At 46.5% G+C, this 16,286-nt stretch overlaps 2 protein-coding genes across 4 annotated transcripts; both read right to left on the reverse strand.

Annotated features, from left to right (window-relative positions):
* Positions 1-28: 28 nt before the first annotated feature.
* gart (phosphoribosylglycinamide formyltransferase) lies at positions 29-10,574 on the reverse strand. 3 transcript variants are annotated; one of them, XM_070855566.1, is made up of 23 exons: positions 10,450-10,574; positions 10,183-10,285; positions 8,590-8,739; positions 8,367-8,462; positions 8,116-8,290; positions 7,471-7,582; positions 7,159-7,227; positions 6,930-7,055; positions 6,759-6,846; positions 6,578-6,663; positions 6,333-6,501; positions 5,407-5,638; positions 4,955-5,046; positions 4,683-4,792; positions 3,876-4,074; positions 3,503-3,754; positions 2,971-3,123; positions 2,384-2,587; positions 2,085-2,243; positions 1,455-1,585; positions 1,193-1,334; positions 737-852; positions 29-643 (listed from the first exon to the last, which is right to left on the reverse strand). In XM_070855566.1, exons 3-23 carry the CDS (start codon positions 8,732-8,734, stop codon positions 446-448), a joined length of 3,054 nt encoding a protein of 1,017 aa, XP_070711667.1. In that variant the 5' UTR covers positions 8,735-8,739; positions 10,183-10,285; positions 10,450-10,574; the 3' UTR covers positions 29-445. The 3 variants fall into 3 exon arrangements, with proteins under 3 accessions (XP_070711667.1, XP_070711665.1, XP_070711666.1); XM_070855564.1 differs by having other exon boundaries at positions 4,955-5,049; XM_070855565.1 differs by lacking the exon at positions 10,450-10,574 and having other exon boundaries at positions 4,955-5,049; positions 10,183-10,314.
* A 905-nt stretch (positions 10,575-11,479) lies between these two features.
* LOC139223775 (uncharacterized) lies at positions 11,480-14,738 on the reverse strand. Its single transcript, XM_070855768.1, has 5 exons — positions 14,682-14,738; positions 14,153-14,442; positions 12,046-12,312; positions 11,814-11,954; positions 11,480-11,719 (listed from the first exon to the last, which is right to left on the reverse strand). Exons 2-5 carry the CDS (start codon positions 14,427-14,429, stop codon positions 11,553-11,555), a joined length of 852 nt encoding a protein of 283 aa, XP_070711869.1. The 5' UTR covers positions 14,430-14,442; positions 14,682-14,738; the 3' UTR covers positions 11,480-11,552.
* Positions 14,739-16,286: the final 1,548 nt, after the last annotated feature.

Genomic DNA, 16,286 nt, shown 5'->3' on the forward strand with positions numbered 1-16,286 from the left:
CTGCAAAGTGATTCCTTGCATTCACCCAGGCAGGTTTAATAGTGAAATAAGTTTCAGCTAAACAGACATTCAAAAGTTCATAATTCTACCAACACATCCATCTGGACAGCATTACACAACTTGTTTTTTTAGAGGTTAATTCCAGTGCGACATTTCTTAAAAGGTACAGTTGGAATGTAGTTGTAGTTATGTTTTACACAAGAAGCTGAAATGCTACTATTTAATCTATGCATGTTATAAGCATCCCATGAAGAACTCTAACTCAACCTGAATGAAGGACTGTTTGGGGTGGTGGGACAGTAAAGTTAATTCTGTGGCCTCAGCTGATGCTTTTAAAAACAGTACAAGTGTTTTCTATTCATCAGTCTACTTTGTTAGTGTCTGCCTTCTCTTAGAAAACCAGTTCTACGTTAACAGAAGTAATGTAGAACTGGATCTATGTTATTTAACTCTGTGGATCGGACCTCCAGGCAATGTGTCCGTCCTCGCCGAGCCTGAGCGCGCCGCCGGCCACCAGCTCCAGCGCGGCGGGGAAGGCTCGGTGCTCGGCCTCCCTGATTCTGTCGGACAGGCTCTCCTCTGTGTCGCTGCCCAGCACGGGCACCGCCTCCTGCACGACGATCGCTCCCGCATCCACCTCCTCCTGCACACAGACGAAGGAAACAACGGCCGCGTGACTCGTTCAGTAAAAGAGGAAACGTCTCAGATGTTGGCCTCTGCGGTGTCTCGTACTTACTGCTACGAAGTGGACCGTGCAGCCAGTCACCCTCACCCCCGCCTGCAGAGCCTGCTTCTGGGCATTCACACCCTTGAATGAGGGCAGCAGGGACGGGTGGATGTTCAGTAGCTTTCCTGTGACGTTTCAAATATGTTTTATTGAGCCAAAGTTTATACATCCATCACACTGTGGTGTTAATGCTCATTTTCACGTGTTAGGAAGAATTCTACTCGTGTACGTTTACAGATGTAACATGTAGAGGATACAGGGTCGTCCTTTGAAACAGAACAGTGCCAAAACAAGTAAACTAAGAAGAGGAAGGAAACATTTCTAAATAAAGTACATAAATGAAATTAATTGTCAGAAGCATTAACTTCGCCCCTTGTTTCCTGTAACAATGACAAACGCACAATGTAAAGCATGTTCCTCTGATCCACCAGCTGGGATTTGATAAAGCAAATGTAAAACATTTACCGTTCCATTTCTGGACAAACGTTCCCGTGAGGATCCTCATGAATCCTGCCAGACACACCAGCTCCACCCCGAACTCTTCCAGCACGCGGTCGATGGTGCCATCGAACTCGGCTCGGCTCCCGTACAGTTTGTGGTCCACCACCTGGTTGGGATCACACCCAGTTACTCGGCCTGATGCTTTCGCTTCTCAATTAAAAGCTTGTGATAAGCTTTTTAAAGATGCTGAGGCATGGGTCTACCATATCATTATCACTATCTTTACCCGCGTCTGGATGCCGGCCAGCGACGCCCTCTTCAGGCCCTGAACTCCAGGTCTGTTGGAGATGACCACCACGATCTCTGCGCAGCTGGATGGACGCTTGGCCTGCTCTATCAGCGCCTGCAGGTTGGTGCCTGGGACAGACATACCAGAGAAAGTTTATAACATCAGTAACTTTCTTAGTCATTAAACTACCCCTCTTAATGAGAGAGGAGCAGATTGCTACCGCTCTCGTATCTGTACAGTGAATATCGAGATGGAGCCAAGGTTGGCGTAGAGACTGGAAACAGACCTGCAGCTAGCCAGACGGTAACTAAACCCATCTACAAGCCACTGAAGCTCTCCAATTAACATATTATAGTTTTATGGTTGTTCAATCTGAATAGAAACTCTTGTGTAAAAATGGGGGTTTATGTATTGGACCATTTCTTGGCCAGGACCACTTTCTATGCAGCCAGAAGAGACTCCAGGATGTGACTGTGAAAACATGAGCATGAAATCCATCTTCTCATCTAACTCTTGGCAGGAAAGCCAATACGCAACTTTCCCAAAATGTTGAACTATCCCTTTAATGGGCTTGTCGCAAGACACTCCAAGACACTAAAAACGCCTTAGTTCAGGGTTAAAACATGCCTGTGCCAGAGATAAGAACCGCTACTCTGGTCCTTTTGTGTGGTCTGCTGCCGTCACCGTGGCAACCGCCATTCTGCTCGACTACCAAATCTCCGCTGGCGACGAGTCCTGTACTCAGCAGACTGTGTTTCAGGTTGCGGACCACCACAGGCTCGGCCCCTGCATGAACACACACAAAAACTTGTTTTTTCTGACTTCTATCTCCATTCTGCAGTTAAACTGTATAATTCTAACACTGTGTTTCTAAATATTCTGCATCAGACATTGTGCTGTATTCTATTAAAGCTTCGGTGTCTCACCAGGCTGCTTGTGGGCCACTGAACCCACGATCCAGGCCTCTTCGTGCGCTTGAATCTGCCGTAGGACCCTCTGAGCGTCCAGCGGCGACACCACCAGCACCGCCCCCAGGCCGCAGTTGAAGGTGCGGGCCATCTCGTCCTCGCTCAGACCCCCTTCCTTTAAGAGCCAGGAAAACACGGGGGGGGCGCTCCATCGAGAGGCATCTGAGTTATGCATAAACAGCAGGCGTAAATATTAATGCGGAGGAGCCGTAAAGTGACCTCTATATTTTCAAGACGGGTGAAGTGATCCCAGGACTACTGAAACACACAGAAAACAAGAGCAGGGGAGCTGTGCTCCACATGAAGACAAGGCTGTTTATTCATGCTTACATTTGCATGGACTTCAGTATGTATGAGGGTCATGAAACTGTAAATATGTTTATATCTTTTTCTCACACAAGGAAAACATAAAAAAAAAAAAAGATTTAAAAAATGCAAATGCCGCTTCATCCAGAGGTACACCACCCATCCAGATGGCTGATGTCAACAATTTTATATGCTTATGCTGCATTCAAAGATGAAGCGTCCGCGTGCTTTCATCTCACCTAAATCGACGGCCAGCTCCTGGGGCAGCACCCGCGGGATGTTCTCCAGGAGGCCACCCCCTGTGATGTGAGCGTAGGCTTTGACGGCGCCGCTGCGAAGGATGGGCAGCAGCAGGCGACTGTAGATCTTTGTCGGTGTCAGCAAAACCTCACCTGGAGGCGGCAACGGTGGACATCTGAAGTTAATCTCATGCTTAGATATTATAAAGACGGCATATAACATTTATTTTCTCATTCATGATTAATCTGCTGATTACTGTCTCACTTAAATGTTTGGACTTTTAAGTGTTAGAAAATAGTGAAAACTCACAAAGATGACTCAAGTATGACAATTATTGGAAAAGTTTTAACTTATTTTGTGGGAAACACAAATGTCTGTACAAAAAGTTCATGGTAATCCAGCTGCTAGTGCAGCTACAAGCAGAAAACTAATGAGCCAAATCTTTCTGTATGTGCAGTAGTTTCCCATCAACAAATGCTTGATGGCACAGATGAACATTAGAAGCACGCTTGGTCCACCTGGGCGACTCACCGACAGTCTGCCCCGACTCGCCAAACGGAGCGGGGGAGCTGTAGCTGATGTCGGCCCTCTCCAGGACTTTGCGGACCAGGCTGAAGCCGTTGCTGTGGACCCCAGAGGAGGACACGCCGATCAGCAGGTCCCCCTCGGCGATGTCCCCCAGCCTGGGCAGCAGGGCTCCACGCTCCACTGCTCCGACGCAGAACCCAGCCAGGTCGTACTCTCCTGGAGCGTAGACGCCCGGCATTTCTGCCGTCTCTCCACCTGGACACGGGCACAAAAAGGAGGCACACACCAAGTTATCTACACTCAGCTCTACCTTTTAGAGTCAGAGGTAATACAAAGGTTTGGGATAAAAGAGACGGCACAATATCTCCCGTCTCACCCAGCAGAGCGCAGCCAGCCAGCTCGCAGGCCTTAGCGATGCCGCCGACCACCGAGGCGGCCACGTCCACATCCAGGCTGCCGCAGGAGAAGTAGTCCAGGAAGAAGAGCGGCTCAGCGCCCTGAGCCAGCACGTCGTTCACACACATGGCCACCAGGTCCTGACCCAGGCTGCCATGCTGACCGCACGCCTGGGCAATCTGATGACACATTAAACAGGTGAATGTTCAAGCCGCATTAGAAAAAAAACTCCATTAAATAGCTCACGATTAGAAAACTGCAGGAGAGGAGCTTCACGTGGTATTTTGCTGAACATGTCAGGGGTCAGGCGTGGACGCAGGTGGTAAAATCCAATAAAACTCAGACTCGCCATAATGAGCTGAAGCTGCTACCAAGTGTCTGTGAAATAATCCCGGCTCTTTTACACTTTAAATGAATGAAATCTGTATCTCTGTTCAGGGGTTTTCAGCAGCCCGAGTTTAAGCCTTTGAATCCGTCTCCAGATAAGCATATCTCCCCTGCTGCTCCCTTACTTCTGGGCCAAATTTGGATCCAATTTTGAATGGTTATTTCTTGGCTGATCTGGCATCCACCAAAGCCAATTTGGAGTGAGTCGAGGTTTTAGTACTTTCATTTGATTCTCATTTATTCCAGGACTTTGCAATTACAACGAGCAACCGCGTATTAGCACAGTGATGACAGCAGAGTTTGCATTCAGAATGTGACTCGTGGGTAGCGGTGGACGAACGCTGCGAGGATTGCCAGAGATCAGCCACTAAATCCTTCATATCGTCCTCAAAAGGCCCACCTTGAGTTTGGTCCCCACGCCGTCTGTCCCAGACACCAGGATCGGGTCGACAAAACCTGCCGCCTTCAGGTCAAACAGCCCAGCGAAGCCTCCCAGTTCTGCATTACACCCTGGGGGAAGAAACACCAATCACTGTCACAGTTACCATTTCATCTACTCTTTCTAATCGGACTGTATTTATATGAGAGCTGCTCAGTTCATTAACATTTTCTCCCAGTGCTAAAAGGACACAAGCATCAAACCACAATTACAAAGTATGAAGCTGAAGTTACCAGTGCGGGATGTTGCCTTGGCCAGAGGCTTGATCATGTCCACCAGCTTGTTACCGGCAGCGATGTCCACCCCGCTGTCCTTATAGGTCAGCCTTCTGTCAGAGACACAGAGACACTCACTCTACTGCTGCACACCACGGCTGTCTGCAGCTGGAGCTGCGATAAGGCTTCAGCAGGCGGCTTAAAAGTGTTACAATTAATAGGGAGTTTCTGGTTGGAGATTAGAGCTCGTGCATTAAAAACATTTTTTGCTTGGAAATTTAAAGAAATACTAAGACACAAATACATCCAAAGTGAAGTTTATTGTTCAGTGAGTTCTACATGATGCACAGTGGAGAAATTAACTTGAAAAAACTACAAAAAAAAAGTGGACAAACGTTACAAAAACACACAGGGAATGTTTTAGTGTTTTAGCTGGTGGGTGTTTAGCCTGCACTGCTTTTTACACACACCTGTGTTGCTTCAGGTGGGCTATGGCACGGTGGCCGATGTCGCGGCGGTAAACGGCGCCCGGGAAGCCGACGGCTGCCACGCCCCGATTGGCTTCTTGCAGGGCCGTCTCCAGGGACGGCCCGACCGCGGTGACGGTCAGGACCCGCCCGCCGCTGGAGACCACGCTTCCCTCCTTAAGGGCGGTGCCGGCGTGGAAGACCATTAGTCCCGTGTCCTGGACCTGGGACAAGCCTGAGGAGCAAGAGACATTTAAGTTAAGGTAAATAGTATAATACACATAAAACAGGGTTTTACATTTAAAGCTCTGAGCACAAGATTTGAACTTTCAACCCATACATTTTTTTTGTTTTTACGAGGACAATTAGTGAATCGAGCTTCGTCAAATCGTCTTGTATAATGTAAAAACTAGTGCTGAAAATGTACGTATTTAATCAAAAATGTCAAACACTCTCTGATTCCTGCATCTCAGATGTTCAGATTCGCTCATTTCGTTTTCTATGATAGTCGATGAATATCCTTGGGTTTTAACTGACAAAATAAACAGCGCTGAAATTGTATTTATAGATTCCATTTCTGTGTCTGCTTTTTCCCTGATAAGAAAAAAAAATTGCACATCTAGTAGAAGAAAGACGCCACTTGCCACACAGAAGTTTTAGCGAGGGGTTTCATTTGCATTGAGGAATATGAACCAGAATTCAGCATTGGCAGATTAAATCAAATGATATGAAAATCCCTTCAAGGTTTACACAAGAGTGCAGGAGAACATCCGTCAGAGATTAAAATGAAATAAATTAATACAAAGGAAATCAGGGTTCAATATTTCAGGGTCCTCATCAGACACATACGCCGTGTTTTATTAATTGTCACGCAGCAGTTGTTCCCCGCCTGCTTCTCCTGTGTTTGTCCTGCAGTCGTGCCTGCGTACCTGTGATCTCTACTCCTTTCTGGTACGAGCCGGGGTAGCCGGCGCTGGCCATGACCACAGTGACTGCGTGTCTGTGCGGGTGCCACACGAGGGCGCTGGAGGCCAGTTTGCCGCTCATGGTGTTCAAGAGGACGTCGTACAGGTCGCTCTTCAGGAGCGACAGCAGCACCTGAAAGATCGACGGTGACAGTGAGGTTTTATTTCGTGAAGCGGTTCGGACATAGGTGGCAGCTGAAGAAACCCACCTGACACTCGGGGTCTCCAAACCGACAGTTGAACTCGAGGACCTTGGGCCCCTGCTTGGTCAACATCAGCCCCGCGTAAAGCACACCTGGGAAATAAAAGCAAAAAGAATTACAAGCTTGTTCATCTTAAACTAGAAAATCAGTGCAAACACAAGAACCGTCTGTATAAAGGAGCACTTGCCCACATAGGGAGCCCCCTCCTCTCTCATCCCGTCCACCGTCTTCTGAAGGACCGTCTCTCTGATCTGCTGCAGCATCTCCTCGCTCACCTGCACGGGATCAAAACACAGCACCACAGTCACGAGCAGCTCATTAAAGAGGAAGCAGGCTGAGAGGAAGGGCAAGTGTGGACCTGAGGGGTGGGGCAGTAGGCCCCCATGCCGCCGGTGTTGGGCCCCAGGTCGCCGTCCTGCAGCCGCTTGTGGTCCTGCGCTGGAGGCATCGGAGACACCGAGGAGCCGTCGCTGAAGCACAGGCACTACGGGACGAAGGGGAGAAGCATTAACATCCTGTCAGTTTCATACCTTGGGGTAAAAGTTGGCTCAGTTCTCTTTGAATTTCACTTAAAAAGTTGTACTCACAGACACTTCCTCTCCCTCTAGAAACTCTTCAACCACCACAGTCTCCCCTGCAGATCCAAAGGCTCTGTCCTGCAGTGCGATGTTAAAGAAACAGATTTACCTTTGAACACGAGGAAACTGGCAAAATCCTCAAGGAGCTGAATAGATGTGCCCAGCTTCAGAGACTCAGGCAGACGCCGTTCTGTGGTCAGCTGCCAGGTCTCAACGTGTGGCTGAATGATGAAGAGGATGGTCTAAATACTGCATGATATTTTCTTTTCTTTCCACTGCAGGCTAATATAACCGCCAGAGAAACGTCCAATAGTCTCAAACCTTCATGATGTCCATCACGGCCCGACAGGCCTCGTCCCGGTCTGCTGCCACAATGACTCCCTTCCCTGCTGCCAGCCCGCTGGCCTTCACGACCAGCGCTGGGAAGTCGGCCCTGAAGAATGAAATGCACTCGGTAATACGCAGAGAGAATCGACATCTTATCACAGAGAACACATCTGGAACAGATGCTGCATGGCTGAAGCGTAAAATGTGTGTGTTTTTTTTCTTTGTGGACCATTTAACATTTGCAGAGCGCACTATTGTTTGGGAATGTGTTTGGGATCCATATGGATGAAAGCCGTCACAGTATGGCAGCTGTTGTTGCGCCCGAGATGCTTTATACGACCAGAGAAATGACTTTCACTGAGTGTGAAGGATTTTTTCTGTCTTCGGAAGAGTTACAACTCTGTTTGTGGGGGATTCTTGGAGTGTGCTCTCATTGGAAAGGCAATCATCGCATCTTAGATCATTAACTCATGAAACCATCTGAGGGACAAAACTATGGAGTAAGTTTAGTGTGTTTAATGGCTCTGAAAACAAAACTCCACAACTTTGCTGAAAGTCAAAACTGAGAACAGTGAGAACATTACTAATTCACTTATTTACTAATCAGCTGTGTGAGGTGCGTCTGTCCGCTGTACTGACGTGCGGATGTAGTCGCAGGCCTCCTGGGGGTCGGTGAAGGAGCCGTAACGGGCTGTGGGGATGCCGTGACGCTCCATGAAGGCCTTGGAAAAACTCTTACTGGCCTCCAGCTGAGCTGCTTTTGCAGACGGGCCGAAACAGGGCACTCCGGCCGCCGTCAGGTCGTCGACAATACCTGGAGGAGACGTTGAGGTTAAAGGAAAAGAGACTAAAGAGACAGGGCGAGAGTCACCACGATGAAGCTCACTCACCTGCTGCCAGCGGCACCTCAGGCCCGACCACCACCAGCCCCACGTGATGATCCTTACAGAACTGAGCCAAGATGGCGTGGTTACTCACCGACACCTCTGCAGGGAGAAACATAGCAAAGAGAGGATCGTTTATACTCTAAATCACTGCTTATTGACACATACAACACATTTTAAAAACAGAAGGGGCACCAGTGAACCAACGAGCCTCGGTGCTTGTATTTACCAGAGTTGCTGATCTTCCCACAGTTGGCCGTGCCAGCGTTACCCGGGGCCACCAGGACTTGCTGAATCTGCGGCGACTGGGCCAGCTTCCAGGCCAGCGCGTGCTCCCGCCCACCGCTGCCAACCACCAGCACCTTCTCTGCCATCGTACCTGAGTGGCGAGGAAAGAAGAGATCCACGCGCGTGGAATTAAAACCGTTCACGCCTTCGAGGCACTTCCGCAGAACACCCAGCGCTCACTCACTCGGCTTTAACCGTTCGTAAAACACCCGTTTAATTGCATGCAAAGATTGACCTATAACGAAAGGAGTTCCCTAAGCTGTGACGAAGCGTTGACCTTTTCTGAGGCACGGTGTCTTATATTATCTTGTGATGCCATGCTAACACGGATCCAGTCAACTAGAACAAAAACACAAGTCAACAATTAAATGGCACGGTCGCCAGGCAAAGCCAAAGCACCAGCAACTGCAAACAGGGACTCATTTGCATGGAAAAACAAAGGTATTATCACCTGACATACAGTAAACCACTCGACTCAGATCAGTTTGGAAGTGCAGTTATTTTATAGTCTCTCTCTCCAGGTGTTTAACTGATCTAACGACTGATTGTATTTTTGTTTTCTTCAACCAATGTTGTGTTATGTGCTTCTTTTAATAGTTGCACATCAGTGATAGAATCTAAGGAGGCTGTCGTTATCTCAAGTAACACATGACAGGCACCGATTCACTCAACAGAAGCCAGTGTCCCTCATGAAACACATCTGGATCAATGTGATCTCGTCACTGGGATAAATAATCCTGACTGGTTTGGGAGCTTCTTAGTTGTCCTCTTATCCCAAAATGTGCACATTCCAACTTTTAGCACTACATATACAGAGTTTTACAGAACATCAGCCCAAAAGATGTCTGTTGATCCTTTAACCATCAACTCAAACAAACCAGGGTCTCAGCTCACACCGACCTGAAAACCTGACTTTAAACCCTGAGGATTGTGCAACAGCCCGGGCCTGTGTGTGCACATGCATTGTCTAAAAGCTGCCTGCGCCTCTACAGGGAACAGATACAGTACAAAGAGGTGAGTGTTGCACAGTGAGCGCACATGTTCCACAATTAGCCAAATCACTGGCTTTGATTGAAATCACTCCACTCATGTGACTCACATGTCAGGGAGCAAATCAAATGCACGAGTCCAACAATGCATGTGCAAAAATGGGCTCAATGAGGTGCAGACAGAGCAGTGACAGCTTCATGCTGCCTTTGACATCTTATCACACTGCACATCTTTGCAACATGTGATCAAATGAACAAAGATGGAGACACACATCAGCTAATACGAGCAGTTAACTGAATGTTTATCATCTATATCAATATGGCCGCGCATGCATACATATACTCTACATGGAGACTTGTATGGTGCCGTCTACACCCTGAAACCATCTCAAAACATCAGTGTTCAACTTATTCATTCCAACTACCTTCAATGGCTTTTCTGCACGAGCTAGTAAAGCCAAAGTAAGATGTATTCATTCTGCTTCAGCATGAAAACAGTGACAGTAAACTTAAACTAAAGCACAGCGTGCTGTTCTCTCACTCACCTGGATGTGTGTGTTAGGTGGATGAGTGCAGGAAATAGTCGGAGCCCAGACCAGGATGGCAGTCGGATGCGTCTCCTCTGCTCTCAGCCCGCAGACTGACCGTCTTATCACACACACACACACAAACATGACACACATTACACACACCACGTGGATCCAATAAAACACTGCGGTGAACTTAAAAGCGCCAAAACACCCAAACGTCATCTAAACATCATAACACTGCCATTAATTCCGGTTTCGTTCATGTGTGACACTAATTCTTACCTTTATCTGCTGTCCGAGCTACTTTTTGGCCAAGTTTTGGGATTTTTTTCAACTTCCTCGGGGTGTAACTGTCGAGTGCATCATGGGAATTGTAGTTAATTTGCAGCGCGGGGTGCCGAAATCAGTTTCCCATAGAAGTTCCCGTACAGCAGTTTCACACCGGAGAAAATACAAATTAAAATGTTTCCTGCGGCACATGTATAATTATATATAATTACATAAAGGTATTAAAATCTGTAGAAACAGCAGAAATACTCTGTTGCAGGTAAGAATCCGGCATTGAAAATGTCACTTCAGTTATGGAAGTATGTAGGTAGTATGAACAGGGAAATGTACTTCAAATATTACCAGTAAAAGTGCTCACATTGCTGCACTATTAGATATTATTTCATCACATTACTATTCCTCGTCCATTCATGTAAAAGAAGGATGTCATTGCAGGATTCAGGAGCTCTTTTTAAACTCTTTCGTACAGGAATGCAACTAATTATTAATGATTACTAACTACTATCATTCTTTATCATGGTTCATCTTTTTTTATCCGACTGAATAAATAATCACAGTTACCAAGAGGTCACAAGTCACATCTTTATCTAGCCAATAGTCCTAAAATGCTAAAAATCTTCTTCTAATCTAATCTTAATAATTCCAATAAACTTCATCTCATGCAGGATGATTCATAAATCATAATCTCTATGCCACAGATGCCTGAAACACACAATGCAATGAGGGGATCCTAATGCAAAATATGGAACTGGCTTAAAGTATGGAAAGTATTTGTCTTGAACCGTGCCAACGTTTAAGTGTTCTGGCTGCAATGACGCAACCACCAGAGCAGTTTAGTCAGCTGACAGAAGCTTTAGACCACCAGGACACAACAGCTCTGAGATACAGACTGGAGCTCTGCCATGTATTGCTTTGAGAGAAATCAATATATTTGAAATTCAGCCCTGATGTTAACTAGAGGAGGGTGCAAAGCTCTAGTTAATAGTCTAGATGCAGCAAGGAGCAGATGAGGGAAAGCTTTCAGTAGAGTGTTATGTTAGCAGTTTTATTTTTCACACCACAATAAATACGTTTGAAGTCCATGAGTGGAAGTCCAGTCATAACAAAGGGAGCTCGGGAGCGTTGAGGAGCTCTTGTCCTATCTCCGACTGTCGCAGGGCGAAGACTGTGATGCCTGAGCTGTACGCTGCAGGGATGGTGATGTGTGTTGACTTGGCTCCGTCCTGTCCCTGTTCCTCTTCCAGGCGCATCTGCCTCACTTGACCTAACAGGGAGAAAATAGGGGGGGAAATGCCTAAAACATGTTTGCATACTAGATGAGAAATGTGCATAAATAAAAGCATAATCAAGTGCTTCACCCTCGAGATCCAGGGCTTTCCACCGCGGGTCACATAAGCTGGACAGACAGCACTCCGGCGTCAGCCGCTGCAGGACATCTTCTCGACGAATCAGCAGCACAGATTCGCTGCAGAGTCTCTCGTGCATCTCTCCCTCACTGACTGAAACAGGAATTTAACACAAAAATATGAAGCGTCAACATCAGGAGACACGATTCTCCTGAAAAACAAGAGTTTCTCCGCCGTTACTCACCTACATCTAAAGGATTGGTCATGAAAATGGCAGTAGGTGCAACGCCAAATATGAGCTGGTGGTGCCAGGCGTCGGGCACCTCCTCACCCTCTGGCACGGCCCGCTGCATGTTCATGGTCGCCACGGGAACGGCGCCGCTTCGGATCCAGCGAGCGAGCCAGGGGACCAGTCTGACCAGCCGCCGCGGGTGAAGGTGGAAGAAGCGACCCATCACCTTCCCCTCGCTGGCCTCCTCCGCTCCTTGGATGAGCTGAGAGTGAGTGGCACCTGAAAGACATCAGCGATTACTAATGTGTTCCTTTTACTGCTCAGGATCTCAGCCGTCTGAACGCCTGAAATGTCAATGTAACACTGCTGAAAAAGTCAATTACAGTCGCCCCTCTGAGACACATAAAACTCTTTGTCTAATTCAAGAGGGTGCTTTTGAATTTGCCCGGTCGGCAGTGCAGCCAGCTGTCACACTGGCAGGCGGCCGCGCTTAAGACGTTACCGGGTGTCACTCGGTGGGGAAGTTATAGTCCCTGTTAGCATCTGTGACACCTTAAATATTACCATCTGTGGAGCTAAGATACACACCTATATAAAGCCATCCTTTATGGGTTCACATTTCATTACCTGAAATGTCACAGAACAGTTTGGAGTGATGAGCTCTGAGCTCACATCCAGTGTTTGTAGTGTAACATCTGCCAATTTGGATTTTTAGATTTTCTCTTCTTTTGATTCTCTGCTGGGGTTTTTTCAGCTCTTCATAATGTTTATTACATGCACTTTGTTCTGCCTTTTTTTGGTGGAAAAACAGGAAAATAAAACCTGATTTGTCAACAATAAATATACGAGGCAAAAAAAGAAAGAAAGAAAAGCTACATTCATGTGAAAATGTAATGTATGTATCTATAAATTTGACTTTTGACTTTCTGGCCATTGAATTCCCTGATGTCAAGTAAAAGTACTAATACCACACTGTGAAAATACTCAGCTACTAGCATTTTTACTACTTAGTAAAAGTGCTGCATTCATAACCTCACTGAAGTGTGTAAGTATAGAAAATAAAAGTACTTTTATTCTGCAGATTTTATTATATACACTACTCACAAAAAGTTAGGGATATTCAGCTTTCAGGTGAAATTTCAGGATGAACCTAAAATGCATTCTAACCTTTCCAGGTGAACTTAATGTGACCTTCTCTAAACCTTTGAATGCACATGTCCAACTGTTCAGTGTCTCAGTACTTTCTGCACCAGCTGCTGTTCTCTAACAAGAAGCTTCACAGCAACATTCACAACAGGTTTGATCCATGAATCCACCAATACATTTCCTGCTTCAGTTAGAATTGGTATTTAAACAGTCCTCCTCATCCTGCTGTTCACATTCTGACATCATGAGACCAAGACGACACCTAACAGTTGATCAGCAGCACCTCAACACTGGAGGCTTCAAACAGGAAGTCCTCAGACGGAGGTGTTCACTGAGCTTAGAGGGTCACAGAGTGTCATCAGGAGGTTGGAACAGTGATACAGAGACTGGAAGAGTCACAGAAAGGAGAGGAGTGGACGTCCTTTGGCCACATCCCAATTTATTGAGACACTGAACATGTTTTGTTGTGGTATACCTACCACTGTTGGTAGATTTTCTTTCAATAAACTGTTTAAGATGAAGAAACTACCATTGCATGCTTCTACTTAAATGCCCTACTTTCATGATATAATATCACTGTAGCATTCACTTTTTACATTTTCCATATATTTCACCTGAAAGTCAAAAATCCCTAACTTTTTGTGACTAGTGTATATTAATGTGCACGGTGAGTTTGTGTGTGTATGTGCTTCATCAAATTCTATATGTATGTAAAACTGTAATCTGAAGAGCCACTTGTAACTAAAGCTGCCAGACAAACATAGTGAGGAAAAAAGTGCTATATTTGCCTCTGAGATGCAACGGAGTAGAAGTACAAGGTGGTATGAAATGGGAATACTGAAATCAGTAGCTTAGTGTGGATAAAATATGGGGACAGATGTCGGGGCCCCCCAGCTGCCCGCTGCACTCCTTAGATTCACAGCACACGTGTGTGTTTGTGTCATGTTCCGGCACCTGTGTATGTGACATTTACCGGCTTCGCTCCGGGACAGCAGGTAGTCAGGCAGAGGTGACTCGTTCCTCCTCAGACGTGTTTGCACGCAGTGGTCTGCCACCTCTGGGGCCACATCCACGCCGAGGGCCTTCAGCACGTCCACCACGGCCGTGGCCCCGCATGCTGATGCTCCAATCTGCAGGGTCTGCTTCTCCAGAGCCTCCCGGATGGACCACAGCATGGCCTCCTCTGCCCCTGCCTCCTCCTCCTCCTCATCATCATCACCTCCGTGGACATGCTCACACACTGCCTCCATCTGAGAGCCTCACCTGGAAATACCACAGTATAACACAATATCAGGGGAGGAGCTGTAACCAATACGGTGTGAATATGAAGTGCAATATGAGGTACATGCTCTTAGGTGGTTCAAATCACTAAAGTAGCTCAATAAACAGGTTCACCGTGAAGCTCGTTTCTAGCAGCCTTTCTTCAATCATCACTGCTTCAAATGACGCTAATAAACTCGCATGTTTTAGTTATTACAAATCATTTCCTGGCGTTTACTCACCATCTCCCACACAGACAGACAGCAGCCGACAGCAACAACAACAAATATGCTCCGCGCATGCGCACAACACACGTGGTTCTACCTTGTGCGCTTTCTTTAGCAGCTGATCACTGAGGCAAAGTGACGACTAGCGCCCCTGTTGGCCGCGTGGCTTAGTGGATAAGATTCACCAAATCACATTCACTTTTTGGGTATTTTTAAGGATCAGGATAAAACGAATTACTTTGGCATGGCTTTTCCAGTTTGGTTTAGGCACAAATGTGAAGAATCTTTGTATTTTATATAAACATCCCTAAAGTAATGAATTTAATTCAACATATGATCAGTGGTGCCTAACACTCTTACAAAACATCAGTGTCTTGCTGGGGTCACCCTGACAGTTTGAGGCCCAGACGTCAAATTACCACAAAACAAAAAAATCAAACATTACAGAAAAATTAATTAAACCACTGGAATAAAATAGTAGTTAAAACGAGCTCCATCTGCAGCAGCTTCAACAGTAAAACCCTGCTCACACATTGATGCATCAGTTTTAAAAAACTAATGTCATATGTAACAGCCACTGGAGACATTTTACTGCTAAAACAGTACTTTTATTTTTCATACTTTCAGTACATTTAGCTGATAACACATGCAGACGTTCAGATAGAAAAGTGCTTTGCTCTCAAGCCTCCAGGGACGGAGACAACATGCCCATGCAGCCCTGTGACACTTTCCCATCAGGCCAAGAGATGTCAGTGTTGCTACATCCGAATGCAGCAGTGTGCAGAGCAACATATGTGTTAATATGGCAGATAAGTGGTGTCACTGTGGTTGATGTTTGGCGAAGCAGCCTGCAGGCGTGCCACCGACGGCCGTCTCCTTCCTCTAGCCGTGCACACGAGGAGGGGCGTCAGGGTGAGATGCACGGAGGCCAAAGTTATGATAAATTAATGGGATATTTTACATGTTTTCCTTCTTTTCGCTGTAGTTTCTAATTTTTGCACCAATTTCACCAAGTTCAGGACATTTAGAGCCGGTACTCTCATAAGTTTGTAGCATTTTTGTACATTTAAGTTTTCTTTTCAGAGCCCCACTTAATTTAAGTTTGGGCCAGTGCGGTTTACTCACTGGTCCCACTGGACCAAAGTTTTCTCCCAATTATTTTTGATGTAAATTGTACAAACGGGCAACATCGGCTGTTGCCGAAGAGCATGAGGAGCCTAACCTGGCCAAATTAGTCAAGTCACTGCACAAGGCCATCTAGTGGTGGAAAAGCTCCAATAATCTACATATAAAACAAAGGCCGAAAGAGTTTTGGTTACTCAGACAGTCTAATTTTGTGCTCTTAACCGCCCCGCTTTGATCTTTCCCACAGTAGCTTCACCCACACAGGACCCAGGATCAGTCACGAGCTTCAAATCCTGATTGGTATTCGTCTCGTCTCCGCTTCCCCCTGGTTTTTGCACAGCTACAGCTGGAGGCGCTGCAAGCAGAGCATGATTAAGCCTGACTGGGCTCTCTGGACGTGGCCCGGCTGCCGATATGAAGCATGTCAACGCAGAGATGAGGTAGGAGGGGAAAGTCTTCGCGTGTCCTGGATGAAAGATGGAGACAGAGAGGCAG

This window comes from Pempheris klunzingeri, chromosome 24 (assembly GCF_042242105.1).
Source record: "Pempheris klunzingeri isolate RE-2024b chromosome 24, fPemKlu1.hap1, whole genome shotgun sequence".
Taxonomy (NCBI): Eukaryota; Metazoa; Chordata; class Actinopteri; order Acropomatiformes; family Pempheridae; genus Pempheris; species Pempheris klunzingeri.

Bases quoted from the DNA above. Each gene is read 5' to 3' on its own strand.
- gart (XM_070855564.1), bottom strand. From the start codon at position 8,734: ATGGCAGAGAAGGTGCTGGTGGTTGGCAGCGGTGGGCGGGAGCACGCG. The intron at 7,056-7,158 runs GTGAGTACAACT...TTCGTCCCGTAG, and splicing joins TAGAGGGAGAGGAAGTGTCT to TGCCTGTGCTTCAGCGACGG. The intron at 2,588-2,970 runs GTGAGATGAAAG...TGCATAACTCAG, and splicing joins GGAGCTGGCCGTCGATTTAG to ATGCCTCTCGATGGAGCGCC.
- LOC139223775 (XM_070855768.1), bottom strand. From the start codon at position 14,429: ATGGAGGCAGTGTGTGAGCATGTCCACGGAGGTGATGATGATGAGGAG. The intron at 11,955-12,045 runs GTGAGTAACGGC...TTCCTGTTTCAG, and splicing joins GACCAATCCTTTAGATGTAG to TCAGTGAGGGAGAGATGCAC. The intron at 11,720-11,813 runs GTGAAGCACTTG...TCTCCCTGTTAG, and splicing joins GAAAGCCCTGGATCTCGAGG to GTCAAGTGAGGCAGATGCGC.